At 39.4% G+C, this 15851-nt stretch overlaps 1 protein-coding gene across 21 annotated transcripts in view; it reads right to left on the bottom strand.

Moving 5' to 3' along the window:
* The window catches only part of LIMCH1 (LIM and calponin homology domains 1), a 349916-nt gene that overhangs the window by 23851 nt on the left and 310214 nt on the right, over positions 1–15851 (bottom strand). For 13 of the 21 annotated variants that reach the window (XM_032274033.1, XM_032274034.1, XM_032274037.1 and 10 more), the window contains 3 exons: positions 14081–14244; positions 9707–9812; positions 4605–4645 (listed from right to left, as the gene is read on the bottom strand). In XM_032274033.1, the coding sequence (XP_032129924.1) occupies positions 4605–4645; positions 9707–9812; positions 14081–14244 (311 nt within the window). Of the gene's footprint in view, positions 1–4604; positions 4646–5377; positions 5453–9706; positions 9813–14080; positions 14245–15851 lie in introns of all 21 variants that reach the window. The other 8 variants (XM_032274031.1, XM_032274032.1, XM_032274035.1 and 5 more) reach the window with 1 other exon arrangement.

Raw genomic sequence — 15851 nt, 5'->3', positions numbered from 1 at the left:
TGAGGCTGGGAGGGTGTGGGTGGGGAAGGGAAATCACAGCCTGCCCCTGGGAAGCTAGGAAAAGAGGGGATGCTGTGTTTAAGGTCAGCTGCCCCAGTCACCCAGAGTAGATGCCCAGACAGACCAGGTTCCCAGTAACTGTGCTCCTCCCTTCCCTTTGTTCTGATGGGGTAGGATAGTGAGGCAACTGCCTTGGAATCATGAGTAGAAAAAGCAAAGCAAGGGTAGGGAAGTTGTTGGGGGATGGGAAACAGGGTTGGGGTGGGGAGGGGTGCAGGCAGAATCTATGTACCCTGGTAGCCTGGGAAAATGGACAGGGACAGTCCTATCCAAGGTTTTGATAGAGCCAGTTAGTGTTTTGGGTACCTGGCCAGCCCACCCCGACTCTGCCTGGCCCCCAACAGGTCATTAGCATTCAGGTGCATGGCAGGTGGGCTGGCCCAGGAAAGTATTCTCAGGTACAGAATGCAGGCCAGGCCATGGGTGATGCTTGATTTATAACTTCATAAATATTTAGAATTTTAATGTATTTGGACAAGTCAAACATGGGCCTCATTTTGTACTCTTGCTGCTGTGTTTCCTGCAGTTGATTGGGATGGCCATGATGCTCACAGCATAGTTAAATACAAATGGGCCAATAAGCTAGAGATATTAGCTTATCACTTCCTGCTTGCCACTCTTGAGATTCACACTGCATATTAGCATATTACAGGCTCTGAGATGTTATGCAAGGGGCAAATCATTTAATTATATATGCAGATGGTCCCCAACTTAGGATGGTTTAACTTAACAATTTTTCAAGTTTATGATGGTGCAAAAGCAATATGCAGTCAGTAGAAACTGTACTTCAAATACCCAAACCACCATTCTGTTTTTCACTTTTAGAATGGTGTTTAATAAATTTCATGGGATATTCAACACTTTATCATAAAATAGGCTTTGTGTGAGATGATTTTGCCCAACTGCAGGCTAACATAAACGTTTTGAGCACGTTTAAGGTAGGCGAGGCTGAGCTATAATGTTCAGTAGGTTGGGTGTATCAGATGCATTTTTGACTTAAAGTATTTTCAACTTACGATGAGTTTATTGGGATGTAACCCCGTTCTTAAGTTAAAGAGGATCTGTCATCTAAAATTTCCCAAACTCCCTTGGATGCCCATAAATGTTGTCCAAATGTGGTTACACCAGATGGGAAATTCTACTGGAATGTAATGGTGTTGGAAGTCAGCTCCACCTGTCATTCTCCCAGAACTGGAGGCAGCTGAAACGTTCAGAAGTTCTTCCAGGGGCATGGCCCCTCTTTGTCTTTTGAGGGAAAAGGGGATGTTTATGTGAATAAAGCCATAAAAGACCACTGAGGAAAGTCCAATAGTAGGAAATAAGAGAAAAAACTAGAAATTACTTAATTTCTAAATTTCACTAGGCTCTCAGGAATAAGTCAAGTAAGGAGTGGGCAGATAGGAGGAGGAAGTGCAGGGTGGGAGGACTGAGCACAGAAAATATGGAATATGTATTAAAAGGCAAGAGAGAAAAGCAGTGGGTATTTTAAGAGGAGGATAAAGGGGAAGAAACCAGCATGATAAACAAGAAAGAATAAAACAATGATCTTGCTTCTTCTTTTGCAGATTATTTACCGGGCGCTGACTGTGGGCCAGGGTGGGTACCAGCTGGCCAAGTGGCCCAGCCTGGTGGAGCTTAACACCTGAGTGCGTGTGGGGTGGAAGGGTGACCAATATATACATATGACCAGAAGACAGTGTGATAACCATCATAAGAGATATAAAAGGTGCCAGAGGAAGTCAGAATGAACAGCATTTAGCTCACTTTGTCCTCCAAATTACCTGTTTACAAGTCTGTATCTTCCTCTGGTCTAGGGGTTCCTCAGGAGGCAGGAAGGGTCCCTCACCCTCCTAATGACTCCAAGACCTTATATTTTTAGGCCTTCCACAAATGCTTGTTGAATAAATGAATGGAATATCTTCATGCTGGGTAATGCATCTCCTATCGTAAGAGTTCCTACCTTTCGTAGTTCCGAGGTCCTCAGGTACTCCAAGTCTGACCAAAAATAGCCAGTCTATGGAGCCCAGAATAATCCAATGCTTATCTCCTCTTGAAGCTTTATTTATTTCAAGTTTCTTTTATTTTCTATTCTATGATGAGCCATTTACCAACAAAAGCACATTAAATTTTCAGAGGATTCACTTAAGTGAGCCAGTGATTTGTGTCTTCCTTACTCTATTTTCCATAAACCAGAAATGAGAATGTGCTTCTTTGGAATGCCCTTCTTCTCCACCCCTCCCCAAGGGGCATGAACAACTGACATCCTTGTTACAAATGCAATTTACAATGGAAATCTTCAGATCTGTGCCATGGGTGCTAGCTTTGGGATCGTTCTGGGGTTCCCATCCATCATCAATGAACTCAGCTTCCCAGGAAACTCAGGATTCCCAGTATTGGCTTGGCACTGAGACTCCACACACAGTCCCTAGTTTTGAAATGTGGCTGGGGACACCAAGGGTTATGAAACAAGTGACGGATCCCTTCTCTGTTCTGCAGAGGCATTTAAGAACTCTAAGGGAGACAATTTCCCTATAGATAAGAATTGATATTGACTATAGTGGGTCTCTTGGATTAGCTATTGGGAGCAGGAGAGGATTCATTTACATATCAGGCACTTTGCTAGAGGCTTCTGAATAATTATTTCAATTAAGGCTCATAACAACTTCAAAAGAAAAGTACTCTCATTTTATTGTACAGTCAAGGAAGATGAGGTTCAGAAAAGTTATATAACACCTTCAGGGCTACACACTAGATCCAGAATCAAAGCTACAGTAGTGATCATGTGGCTGAGTCCAGGCTGCTCAAGGTCAATGCCACAGTTGGTTGTGGCACAGAGGAAGTCTCCAAATCTAGGCCAGGTACAGTGGCTCACACCTGTAATCCCAGCACTTTGGGAAGCTGAGGCAGGTGGATCATGAGGTCAGGAGATAGAGACTATCCTGGCTAACACGGTGAAACCCCATCTCTACTAAAAATACAAAAAATTAGCTGGGCATGGTGGCACGCGCCTGCAGTTCCCGCTACTGGTGAGGCTGAGGCATAGAGACTATCCTGGCTAATAGGTGAAACACCATCTCTACTAAAAATACAAAAAATTAGCTGGGCATGGTGGCATGCGCCTGTAGTTCCCGCTACTCGTGACAATTCAGGAGGCTGAGGCAGGAAAATCACTTGAACCCAGGAGGCGGCGGTTGCAATGAGCCGAGATCACACCACTGCACTCCAGCCTGGGCAAGAGAGTGAGACACTGCCTCAAAAAAAAAAAAAAAAAAAAAAATAGTAAGTCTCCAAATCTAATGGGAATTTCAGAGGGCAAACAAGGAGGACAGGCCCAAGATTAGAAACACCAGCTTCAGATGTCATGCAGCAGCAAGGAATTTCCACAGCATCTTGTGTTTTATTTTAATTCACAAATGCTTTCTTATTTAATTAAAATACAAAAGGCAAAGCAACATTATAGTTAATATTGGTCAAATACTGTTTATGAGAAGGGGTGCAAAAATTAGAGCTTAGGTCTCTAGGAAAGTTCTGTGCTTCCTGCAATTGATTGGGATGGCCATGATGCTCACAGAATAGTCAAATACAAGTGGGCCAATAACCTAGGTCCCATCTGCCAACAATATACTGTGTTCAAGTATTATCCTTATGTTAAAAAATGAGGTGCATTTAAAAAAATGTGTCTGCAGAAATGGTTGGTTTTAATACTAATTCCTACCGTCATATTCTATTTTTTTATTATTTTTTATTATTCTATTCTATTCTTTCTTTGCAATAATCTCACTCTGCCACCCAGGCTGCAATGCAGTGTTGCAATCTTGGCTTACTACAACCTCTTCCTCCTGAGTTGAAGCAATTCTCCTGCCTCAGCCTCCTGAGTAGCTGGGATAACAGGTGCCTGCCACCACACCCAGCTAATTTTTGTAGTTTTAGTAGAGAAGAGATTTCACCATGTTGGCCAGGTTGGTCTTGAACTCCTGACCTTAAGTGATCCACTTACCTCAGCCTACCAAAGTGCTGGGATTACAGGTGTGAGCCATCATGCCCAGTCTGTCACATTCATTTTAATTGCCTCTTGGAACAATTTAATTGTGTAGCCCTGAAGGTGTTATATAAGTTCTCTGAACCTCATCTTCTTTGACTGTACAATAAGGTGACAGTACTTTCCTTTTGAAATTGTTATGAGCCTTAATTGAAATAATTATTCAGAAGCCTCTACCATAGTGCCTGATATGTAAATGAATCCTCCTCCCACCCCTCTCCCCCTGCTCCCAATAGCTAATCCAAGAAGCCCACCATAACCAATATCAATTCTTATTTTGCTTTCTTGAACTTATCATTTATTTTCAGGCACAGTAACAATTCCATATAATGATAATCCATGTCTTCATAATTTACCTGATGGCATTATACATGACTTTTAATTATTCTTTTAAAAATCAATTGTTTGGGTCTCAATTTTGGTTGAATACTATTTAAGCAAATCAAATGTTATAAATTGAAATCACACTAACTCATAATCTTATTCCTCAAAATGCGTGACTTACAGGTGTTGTAACAGGTGACTTTTCACTGCTTGGAGAATCCACTGCACAGAGAAAAAAGAACGAAAAAGAAGGTATGAACGTGACTATCTTCTAATTGTCTTTGTTTTTGATCCTATCAGTGGAATGTAGTTCCTACATCACCTTCAAATCAACTTTTTGTTTTTGTATGTGTGTGTGGTAAGCCAAGAGCATTAGAAAATTATAATAAAGCAGACAACCCCTGTAGCAGGTTGTACCCATCACCAGAAGAAGTTACAACCACCATCAAATGATTAATCATATCAATTAACACCAGGTACTAGACTACAGGAAGCAACAACTATTCCTATTAGTGCTGGTTCTTAATGCACCTTGCATTCTGGCTTGACTGAGCAGTTCCCTCAGTGTCTGGCATAGAGAAGTACCATATAAAGAGAGGCCAGATGTCACCCAGGAAGCCAACACAGTGACACAGTTAACAAGAGAACCATGATCAGTTTCTGGTAAATGCTTTTAATCTTTTTTGTTTGTTTTTTCAGCAGGGAACTATCAAGAAAATGATGAATATTATTATTTCTTTGAATTCTTAAAATCAACATAAAGTTCTGTAATTCCCCCTGCCCCGGATTTTAGCATAACTGGTAGTGGTATCAAAGAGCTAGCTCTTTGCTAACTGTGTATAAGAAATAATTTTTTCCCCGAAATCAGAAATGAAGACAAGTGTCAGACATCATTGATTGCCCCAACATGGATTTTCACACAGAAGAAATATAGCTACCCAGTATGCAGTTTACCTGACTGAGAGAAAAACTGGGATCGTCGCCAAGAGTTCTGAACTCTAAGCGGAACACTGGCAGTGCCAGGCGACTCTAGATCAGATGGCAGAACAGAACAAACAGAAAACCATGAAAACTGGGGTGAGAACTGAATAGAATCATGCTCCCAAGTACTAAAGGAGGGTTGGCTGTAGTCAATATCAGAATTGAGAGTCAGTAAATCCACAGCACAAAATGTCTTAATAACACACATATAAAACTGAAGACATGGACAAAATCAACAGAACTGGGACAGTTTATCTTATTGTTTGTCTTCTTTGGTGTTAGGTGAATTTTATAGGCTCATATTTAACGGTGATACTGTTAAAATGTTAAATCTCAAAATGACAGGATGATATACTATGCAAAAACAAAAATGTACAGTTTGTATTGCTTTTTGAAGAACACTAGAAAAGTATACAAGGCAGCAAAGATAGGTGGTTTAATCACTATTTCATATACATTACACTTTGTAAAGGTTATGTATAGAAGTCTGTGGCAGAAGTCTTTTTATATGTACAAATAAAGGCTGTGTATATGCCTGTATGTGGTGGCAACAAACACACACAGAGCTCATAGCATGGATTTGCATCCTTAAACTCTGCTGTTCTAGTCTGTCATTCTCAACTTTAAAAAAATCTGTTTTTAATGTGCACACATTTTACTGAAACATCAATTTGAGATATTTTTCTGCTGCTGAGAGACAGTTGAGAAAAGGAAATTTGTCACTTTCAAATGTATTTTATGAATGTTTTCAGGGCATTTAAAGACTGAATGCATGTGTGTGTGTTTAAGGAAAACCTGTGGAACTTCATGAGGGTCAACCAGCAGATCTACAGTAACCTGTATGACCAGTCTATAAATGGATGACTTTATAGAAATGGGGGAGAGACCACTTTCTGGGGGAGAAAGTATTAGGTGGGCTGCAGGATTCCTGATCCTAACTCTAGAGTTCCATTGGACTTGATGCTCACCTTCAGACCAGTCCCTTAAATGGGTGCTGGGCAGAGACCTATGCCTCCCCAATCGTCCCATCTCAATTGAAGACAAATCATGTATTTTAAGGTTATATTTATTAGAGGTCTTTTGCTTCTTGAAAGACAGGAACTTAGAAACTTCAAGCAATTATTACTGTTATTGTTCATATCAATCAATTATATCTTTGGTGCACAATTTAAATAAAATACTTGAAGCCAGTGGTTGTCAGAGTGTGGTCCCTAGATGTGCAGCATCAGCATCACCTGGGAACCTGTAAACAATGCAAATCCTCTGGCCCCAGCCTAGACCTACTGAATCAGAAACTGTGAGAGTGGGCTCTGAGCACTACAGGGACTCTGGCACATACCAGTGTTTGAGAACTACAGTGTAAAACTGGATCTCCACAACATGAACACTCTTATTTTTTTCTTTGTGAACACTCTGATTTTAAAGAAATTATTCAAGAACACTTTATTTCTGCCTGGTTCTTGCTCTATTCTTTCACTCCTGCTGTTGCTATTCTACAATTACTAGATTACATTATAAATGCTTATTCTGGGCCAGGTATTGAGCTAAACACTTTCTCTGGATTCTCCCATTTGATATTTCTAATATCCCTATGAGGTTAATACTAGTATTATTTCTAGTTTATAGGTGCTGATTAGAGGTGAAGGAAAAATCTGATGGGTAAGGTCATAAAGCTAAGAACTAGACATACAAAAATTTGAGCCCAGGCATTCTGTCTCCAGAGCCTGCAGCTATAATTACAGTTTCCATGAACCAATACAAGTATTGATATGGTTGGGCTGTGCCCCCACTCAAATCTTGAATTGTAGCTCCCATAATTCCCATGTATCATGGGAGGGACCTGGTGGGAGGTAACTGAATCATGAGGGCAGGTCTTTCTTGTGCTGTTCTCATGATAGTGAGTAAGTCTCAAGAGAGCTGATGGTTTTATAAAGGGGACTTCCCTGCACAAACCCTCTCTTTGCCGGCCGCTATGTAAGACATCCCTTAGCTCTTCCTTCGTCTTCCGCCATGATTATGAGGCCTCCCCAGCCATGTGGAGCTGTGAGTCAATGAAACCTCTTTCCTTTATAAATTACCCAGTCTCAGGTATGTCTTTAACAGCAGCATGAAAGCGAACTAATACAAATATACAACTGGTATACTCCAAATATAATTGTATCTTAAAGAGTAAATTTTGAAATGTTTCAGTACTCTACTAAATTTTGTTTTTTAATCATTCAACTTGGGTAAAGAATGAAATAAAGTCTCTTAATTCAACAGCACATTTTACAAAATAAAAATGTGTCGTAATAACTAATGGAATGTGTAAATTTATAAGAAAACAAAACATGGCTTTAACATGGCTTAAAATTAACATGGCTTAAAATACTCCCTCTCTATACTGTTTATCTATACAATTACAAAGTACTAGAATTAGGGAAGAATTAAAAGTGGTCCAAATATGGCCATTTGCTGGGCCAGTTGTAATACTTATTTTTGTTAATTCCCTTCAGGACAGTAGGACTCACAAATTTAACACAAATGCTTTGAAAACAGTATTGAACTTGTTTCCACACTAAGAACCTAGTAACTGCCTGGGTACAGTGGCTCATGCCTGTAATCCCAGCACTTTGGGGAGCTGAGGCAGGTGGATCACGAGGTCAGGAGATTGAGACCATCCTGGCCAACATGGTGAAACCTCGCCTCTACTAAAAATACAAAAAAATTAGATGGGCATGGCGGTGCATGCCTGTAATCCTAGTTACTTGGGAGGTGGGGGCAGGAGAATCACTTGAATCCAGGAGGCAGAGGTTGCAGTGAGACAAGATCACACCACTGCACTCCAGCCTGGTGAAAGAGTGACACTCCATCACACACACACACAAAAAAAAAAACCCAAAAAACAAAACCAAAAAAACCTAGTAACCATCAGTACATACACAGTTAATTCTTCCCAACAGTTGTAGATAAAACCCAATTTATCTGCCAAACATCAACAATAGCTAACGGAAGCTAACTCAGATTCTGCCAGTGGCTCTAATAGCTGCCCACCAATTAAAAGAAAAGTAAAAAGCTAAATCTACAAAATGCACTGGGTAAAGTCTATTAAAAAACACACACACACAAGAAACCCAACAGTTCTTGCATCCTGAACGCTGGCTATTTCTTTTTTTTTTTAAAGTTTTAATTTACATTTAATTTTATGTTTTTGATAGTGACAAAGTCTTGCTATGTTGCCCAGGTTGGTCTCAACTCCTGGCCTCAAGTGCTACTCCTGTCTCAGCCTCCCAGAATGTTGGGATTACAGGGGTGAGCCACCACATCCAGCCCTGTTTCCACATCTAGAGAGAGATCTCACAGCAGTAAAACTCATTGGTCTGTTTTGAAGAACAGTCCCTCTGGGTTGTGGAATTCTCAGAACCTATCCTCTACTGTTCACATCCCTCAGGGTCCTTTCTGGTGGTCATGGGCACCTGGGATTCCCACTAGGATGAAGGGATTCAAATTGGTTTTTAAAGAGTAAAGGGGTAAATTCACAACCCTTTATATGGTCTACACAGTACTTAGGGAATTTGCAGTGGTCAGTGCCATTTTAAGACATTCTTATAGGCCCTGAATGCCCATATTTCTAGAAGCAACCCCTTCCCACATTATATCAAACACATTAAAATATATCAAACACATGAAAATATATCCTCAGTATGTATGCGTTAAACATTTTAAAGTCCTCACATGTATATATACACACGCATACATTTCTCACACACTCACACATATATATACAGCTACAAATAATTTTGGGGAAGATTAAAATGTCTATAACCTGTTTATAATGGTGAATGATTTCTCAATAATCATCATGCACTCAGGAATTATTATGGAGTTAAAAAAATCTGGCTTTTTCTCGAAATTATTGTCAAGTTAAATGACATTCATGAAGACCAGAATGAACAGTGAAACAGACATAATATTAAACGTTGTATTGAGTATATTAATTTCTGATTTTGTGACTATCTTTTTCTATTTTGGAGATAATACAACATTTTTAAAGCTCTAACACTTGTATTGGCTCTACTGTGCCCATGGTACCTGGAAGACCAAATGGCCCTGGCAGCTAGGGTTCCTGGTCTGGTCAAACAGAAAATTCAGCTCCAACTTTCCATTCTGAAGTCATAAATACCGCTATCACAGACTCTGACAAACACCCTGGCTAAAGGAATATCAACATAAAGGACGTATTCTTTAAATTAAGTAATATTTTACCACAGATGGGCCCAGCAGAACATGTAGACCTACAATAAAACATATCCTTATCTTTACCTTGAGAACTGAGATTTGGCAAATGTAGTTGGTTGGCTTCAGGCATTTTGTCCAGAAATGGAAATGTCAGCGTTGCTTCTGGCTCTGGAGATTTTGGCTTTACCACCTGGACAATGAACAACAGGCATAAACATTATAAGAATTGTCCATTAATAAATGCACAGGTGACATAAAAGGTAAGGGTTCATGGCTATTATGGAAGTCAATCAGTTCAAACATTTAACATTCAACTTTAACTTTAAACATTTAATTTTTTGTTCCTTCCCTAAGCACTTTCATCCTTCTCTACATTAATAGAGTCCATTTTTTAGATAAATCAAACAACAGAACAAAAATGTGATGATCGCTTTTCTCCAAACCAGAAGACAATATTCCATCTTTGGAATTAAACATTACTCTCTCTTATTTTCTTACTGAGCAGTCACAAATTCTCTTCATGGTACCACACAAAACTGAATTTGTAATGTCAGGAAATTAGATCTTCCACCTAAGATAATTAAAACAAATCTTACTCTATATGTGCCAAACATTAAAGTAATATTACTTTTCAATGAACATTATTCTCAAGACATTACATAACCCCCCATGAATTTATGCAAAGCACATGAAAGACAATATACTTTGCCTGTTGACAAAGAAGCATTATTATAAATAACCACCATCAAACGGTGCCTTAGTATTTGATGCTCTTAGGGAATTTTTGAGGCACATTAGACGACTTGTCATTACTTATAAATAATTTCAAAATTACAGGCTTTAAAAATTCTTATGTTTGCTTTGTAAAATAGATTTTTCTTGTTATTGCTGCTTAATTTTGTTTCTCCCTAATCTGAATGACCTTTAGTAGAAGCACCCTTATGATCTGTTGCTTCTAATCAACTGATCACTGAAAGACTGGATTACCAAACTTATTAAGACAAAAATGTCTAAAATAAGCATCAGTAGACACTGCGCATAGGTCTGAACGAAGAGTGTGGTTGTAAAAGTTTATGTCTTTTTAGCTGCTCACAGGACCTTCTGTGATCCACTCTTTGGCTGGTGGCTGTGTTTCTGACAGACAAATGACCTCAGGGCGAATGAGACAACGGAGTACTTGCTTCATCATACCCTGATCCCTAATTGGGTCCTCAGAATAAATTAATGTTAGAATTTACCCTCAGAAAAAATTATTTTTCTTTATGAATAATATATTCAACTCCAAGAGAATCCTGAAGAAAACTAATCACCTCATTCTGCATTACAGAGGTTAACCAGGTATCCAAATGAATGTTGGTGCTACACAGCAAATGCTAAGGTCTAGCCTTCCCAAGCTGACAACCCACCAATCATTAACCTCATATCATTTCCTCATAATGGAGGCTGGCAAAAACATGTTTCAGTAATGCCTGGTTGTAAATGAAACAGTTAGGAGTCATCAGCAATGCTCAAAATGACCGCTATATTAAAAGGTCAGCCTGTAAGCATGAGTGCTTTGTTTTATAAAGGGAACACTCTCAAGTGAAATCAGAAAAGAAAAGCTGCTGCAATCGTGGCAGCTACCATTCTCCCTTTATCTGAGAGCTGGCTGTACAATAGGGAAGGAAGAAAAGGGAGAAATTCACATAGTCTAAGTGAGAAAAACACTGGATTCAAAGACCATGATTCCATTTGCTCATCAACTGGCAGGGTTCTTATCCTGGAGTCAATAAAACAGGATTCAGGGTCTATATATACTTGGTACCACATGATACCAAGAATAACTTAGTAATCCTGCATATTTTATTTTATGCTTTAAAAAATATTCTGAGAATAATGTTTACCAGATGACCAAAAAGAAAAATGCACAAAAACACACACACAAACAAACTGAAGAACTCCTGAAAACAATTTTTTCCATAGTAGGGCAGGTGTGACTCTGCTGATCCACGAATGGACTCCAAGATGAGGTTGCACAGCTGAGGTTTGCAATGACTGCTTTTTACTTAGGATACTCATTCTGTTCAAGTTAAATTCCTTTTCTTGCAATGATACAGATTTTTCCTTTCGGTTTAGGTTTAAGTGGGAAAAGCAAATAAATTCGGAAGGATAATAAATAATGGTTCCTAGTCTGATGTGGATAAAGTGAAACCTGCAAAGGTGGGAAATTCTGCCTGCCTCCCGACATTTGACCCCCATTTAGTTCTCCTTTCCAGACCTGCAGACCATTCTTTAATTCTTTATAAAAATGAGGAATAGGGCCAGGCGCAGTGGCTCACGCCTGTAATCCCAGCACTTTGGGAGGCTAAGGTGGGCAGATCACAAGTTCAAGAGATTGAGAAGACCATCCTGGCCAACATGGTGAAATCCTATCTCTACTGAAAATACAAAAATTAGCTGAGCATGGTGGCATGTGCCTGTAGTCCCAGCTACTCAGGAGGCTGAGGCAGGAGAATCACTTGAACCCAGGAGGCAGAGGCTGCAGTGAGCTGAGATCATGCCCCTGCACTCCAGTCTGGGCAACAGAGCAAGACTCTGTCTCCAAAAAAAGAAAAAAAAAAGGAATAGCTAGGGTCTGAAATATTGAAAAGGCATCAAGGCAGCAGCCATTTTAGAGGCTCTGCCAAGGATACATCACTCTCAGCTCCTAAGGCCAGGGGCTGCATGATGTTCACTGTTGACTACCCAGTACCTAGCACAGGGCCAGGCATGATATAGTAGGTGCACAGCCAATACTGGTTGAGTAAATGATGAATAAACTGGAACTACAAGTGGTAGATTTTTCACTTTAAAGTCAGATCCAAATTGAGGATTCATTTTTAAAGCTTGGATGCCATCACATATAGTCTTCCAGTTGTGAAAGTCAGTGGTTTTCTGTCTTGGTGGCCCATTAAAATTACCTGGGAGCTTTAAAAACTACAGATGCCTGGGCTCTGCCTCCAGAGATTCTAATTTGCTTGGTGTGGAATGGGCTTGGATTGTTGTTTGTTTTTGAGATGGGCTCTTGCTCTGTTGCCCAGGTTAGAGTGCAGTGGTGTAAACATGGCTTACTGCAGCCTCGACTTCCTGGGCTAAGTGGTCCTCCCACCTGAGCCTTCAGAGTACCTAGAACTACAGGTGCTCACTACCATGCCTGGCTAATTTATTATTATTATTATTATTAATGAGACAAAGACTTTCTAGGTTTCCCAGGCTGGTCTTGAACTCCTAGGCTCAAGTGATCCTCCTGCCCTGGCCTCCAAAGTGCTGGGATTACAATTGTGAGCTACCACACCCAGCTAACTTGATATTTTTTAAATTCTCAAGGATAATCAAGGTTGAGATTTACTGATGTAACTGATGAATATTTTTAGACTCTGTACCTGAAAACAAATCAAACTAATGTGAATGAGATGAGACTCTAAACAAGGAAGAAAACTTAATAAAAACAAGACTTTAAAACCTATTACATCAGAATAATAAATTTTCTAGGTTTCTTGTTATCCAAATCTAGGGGCATCAGAAGTATCATTGCTAACAAATACTGGAAGTACTGGAAAGAGACCAGCTCGTAAGCTGATAGGTTAAAAAGCAAATAAGCAAACACACACAGCAAACTAAAACCAAACTGTAAGGCTTTAGAACTTTTATGATATTACACTTTTCTTTGTAGCAACTCCTCAGAATTAAAAAATCAATGATTTAAAGTAAGTTTTAAAAGATGTTGAAAGAACATTTACCAAATGTTACTAATAGAGATGTATGTTTCAGTGAGTTTTATGCCTTCTCTCACTCTATTTCTAGTTATACATTTTAAAAATATGTTTATTACTTGATACATTTATTACATATTAATATGTGTGCCACTTTCTATAAACTGAGTATCTCTCTCTCTCTCTCTCTCTATATATATATATATATATATATATAAATATATATATATACACTCAACATTTTACAATGAACAAGCAGCATATTTATATTTAGAAAAACTATGGATTAGGGCCAGGTGCTGTGGTTCATGCCTGTAATCCTAGCACTCTGGGAGGCCGAGGCAGGTGGATCACCTGAGGTCAGGAGTCCAAGACCAGCCTGGCAAACATGGTGAAACTCTGTCTCTACTAAAAATACAAAAATTAGCTGGGTATGGTGGCAAATGCCTGTAGTCCCAGCTACTTGGAAGGCTGAGGCAGGAGAATCACTTGAACCCGGGAGTTGGAAGTTACAGTGAGCTGGGATCACACCACTGCACTCCAGCCTGGGCAACAAAAGCAAAACTCCATCTCACAAAACAAACAAACAAACATGAAAACCTACAGATTAAAGACAGGGGAAAAGATGAGGAGAGAAAATACATTTTCATTATTCACAACTGCCACAGTAGCAGCTAGCTGCAATATGGTTCCGTGTTAACTTGTGGGTTTAAGCCACTTTCCTCACCTTTTGTGACAGCACCAACTCCACCTTTCCACTCATTTCATTTTCTTGTTTCTTCTGGTCTTTTTCTTCTGGCACATCACTCTTCAGCTGGGAGCTGGAGGGAAATTCCACAAAGGCCACAGTAGGGCTGCATCGAGTCACAGTTGTTGTAAAATGCTGTGGTTCTGCAATGGAGTTACATCCAGAAACATAGAGAAAAAAAAGAAAATCAAGTAACTATAGGACCATTTATTCTACAATGCCATGAAGTACCTTCAATCCATATCCCGTCCTGGCAATGTAAGTTGGATGACAGTGTGCTGAGAGGTATAAGAGAACCTAAGACGCTGGAATTCCCAAAGCTCTTTCATTATTAGAGAATAGCAGGCAACAAAAAATATATCCTATCACAGCACTATGAAGAACTGAAGTTTTTACTAAGGGTCAGGGTTTACATCTGAATAATACTACATGAAACAGAATGCTGACACAAATATATCATGATCATGGCAGATGGGCTGGATAAGAGAACATCTACAGGTGATTTTCTTTTCTTTTTCTTTCTTTTTTTTTTTTTTTTTTTTTTTTGAGGCCAAGTCTTGCTCTGTTGCCAGGTGCCAGGCCGGAGTGCAGTGGTGTAATCTCGGCTCACTGCAACCTCCACCTCCTGGGTTCAAGCCATTCTCCTGCCTGAGCCTCCCGAGTAGCTAAGACTACAGGCTCGTGCCACCACGCCCAGCTAATTTTTATATTTTAGTAGAGACAGGGTATCACCATGTTGGCCAGGATGGTCTCAATTTCCTGACCTCGTGATCCACCCACCTCAGCCTCCCAAAGAGCTGGGATTATAGGCGTGAGCCACTGCACCCGGCCTCTACATTCCCAGTGAATGAGCAGCAACCGGATGATTCCTTTTTTGCATTTCAGTGCTCCTTTTTTAACATCAGAATTTCTTAATTGGAATGTGTTATGGAGTGTGGGATATATGTATATAATGCAATGAAAATAAAGTGTTCTCTGATACATAAAGAAGAATTAGGTTCACTTTAGAAGGGGTGGAAAAGTCACTACCTAAGGGGGCATATCAAAACGTGAACGCACAATCTAGTTTGAAAAAGTACATGCTATTATTAAGTGACATTTAATTTATTTTAAAATGTCACTTAAAAATAATTTGGTAGTTAACACTGGAGAAAGAACTTATAAAAATAATTATTTGGTACTGGAAGAGGGTGAGAGTTTTTTTGTTGTTGCTGGTGTTGTTTTTGAGACGGAGTCTTGCTCTGTTGCCCAGGCTGGAGTGCAATGGCACAGTCTCTGCTCACTGTAACCTCTGCCTCCTGGGTTCAAGAGATTCTCCTGCTGAGGGTGAGAGGTTTTAATGTTCCTCAAAAGAAGAAATGTGTTAAATATATTGATAAGGCTGCAAAAAATATTGAAGAACCAGACTTTAGGGAACACGGGCCTCCTTCCTAAAGCAATGAATATAGCATATTTATACTCACTGTCCAGATTCATAGCATTATTTTTTTAACTATTCATGAGCTTTATCATTTCAGCATCTATTTTTATATTTTTTATCTCTCATTTGTCTATCGCTGTTACTGTGTCAAAATTTTATCGTCAATTTTAGCATGATTTATATGGAAGAAACAATATTCTTTATGATTATATAGATAAATATTTAAGAAACAAAATAAAATTGGGTACCTTTAAAAAAAAAAAAAAGGATGGGCTCTTATTTCCATAGCAACATTAACCGTATGGTCAGAATTTCCCGAGGAAGCCTCTA

This window comes from Sapajus apella, unplaced genomic scaffold (assembly GCF_009761245.1).
Source record: "Sapajus apella isolate SASKATOON/1434 unplaced genomic scaffold, GSC_monkey_1.0 scaffold5, whole genome shotgun sequence".
Lineage (NCBI taxonomy): Eukaryota > Metazoa > Chordata > Mammalia > Primates > Cebidae > Sapajus > Sapajus apella.
This window is presented reverse-complemented; position numbering and strand designations above follow the sequence as displayed.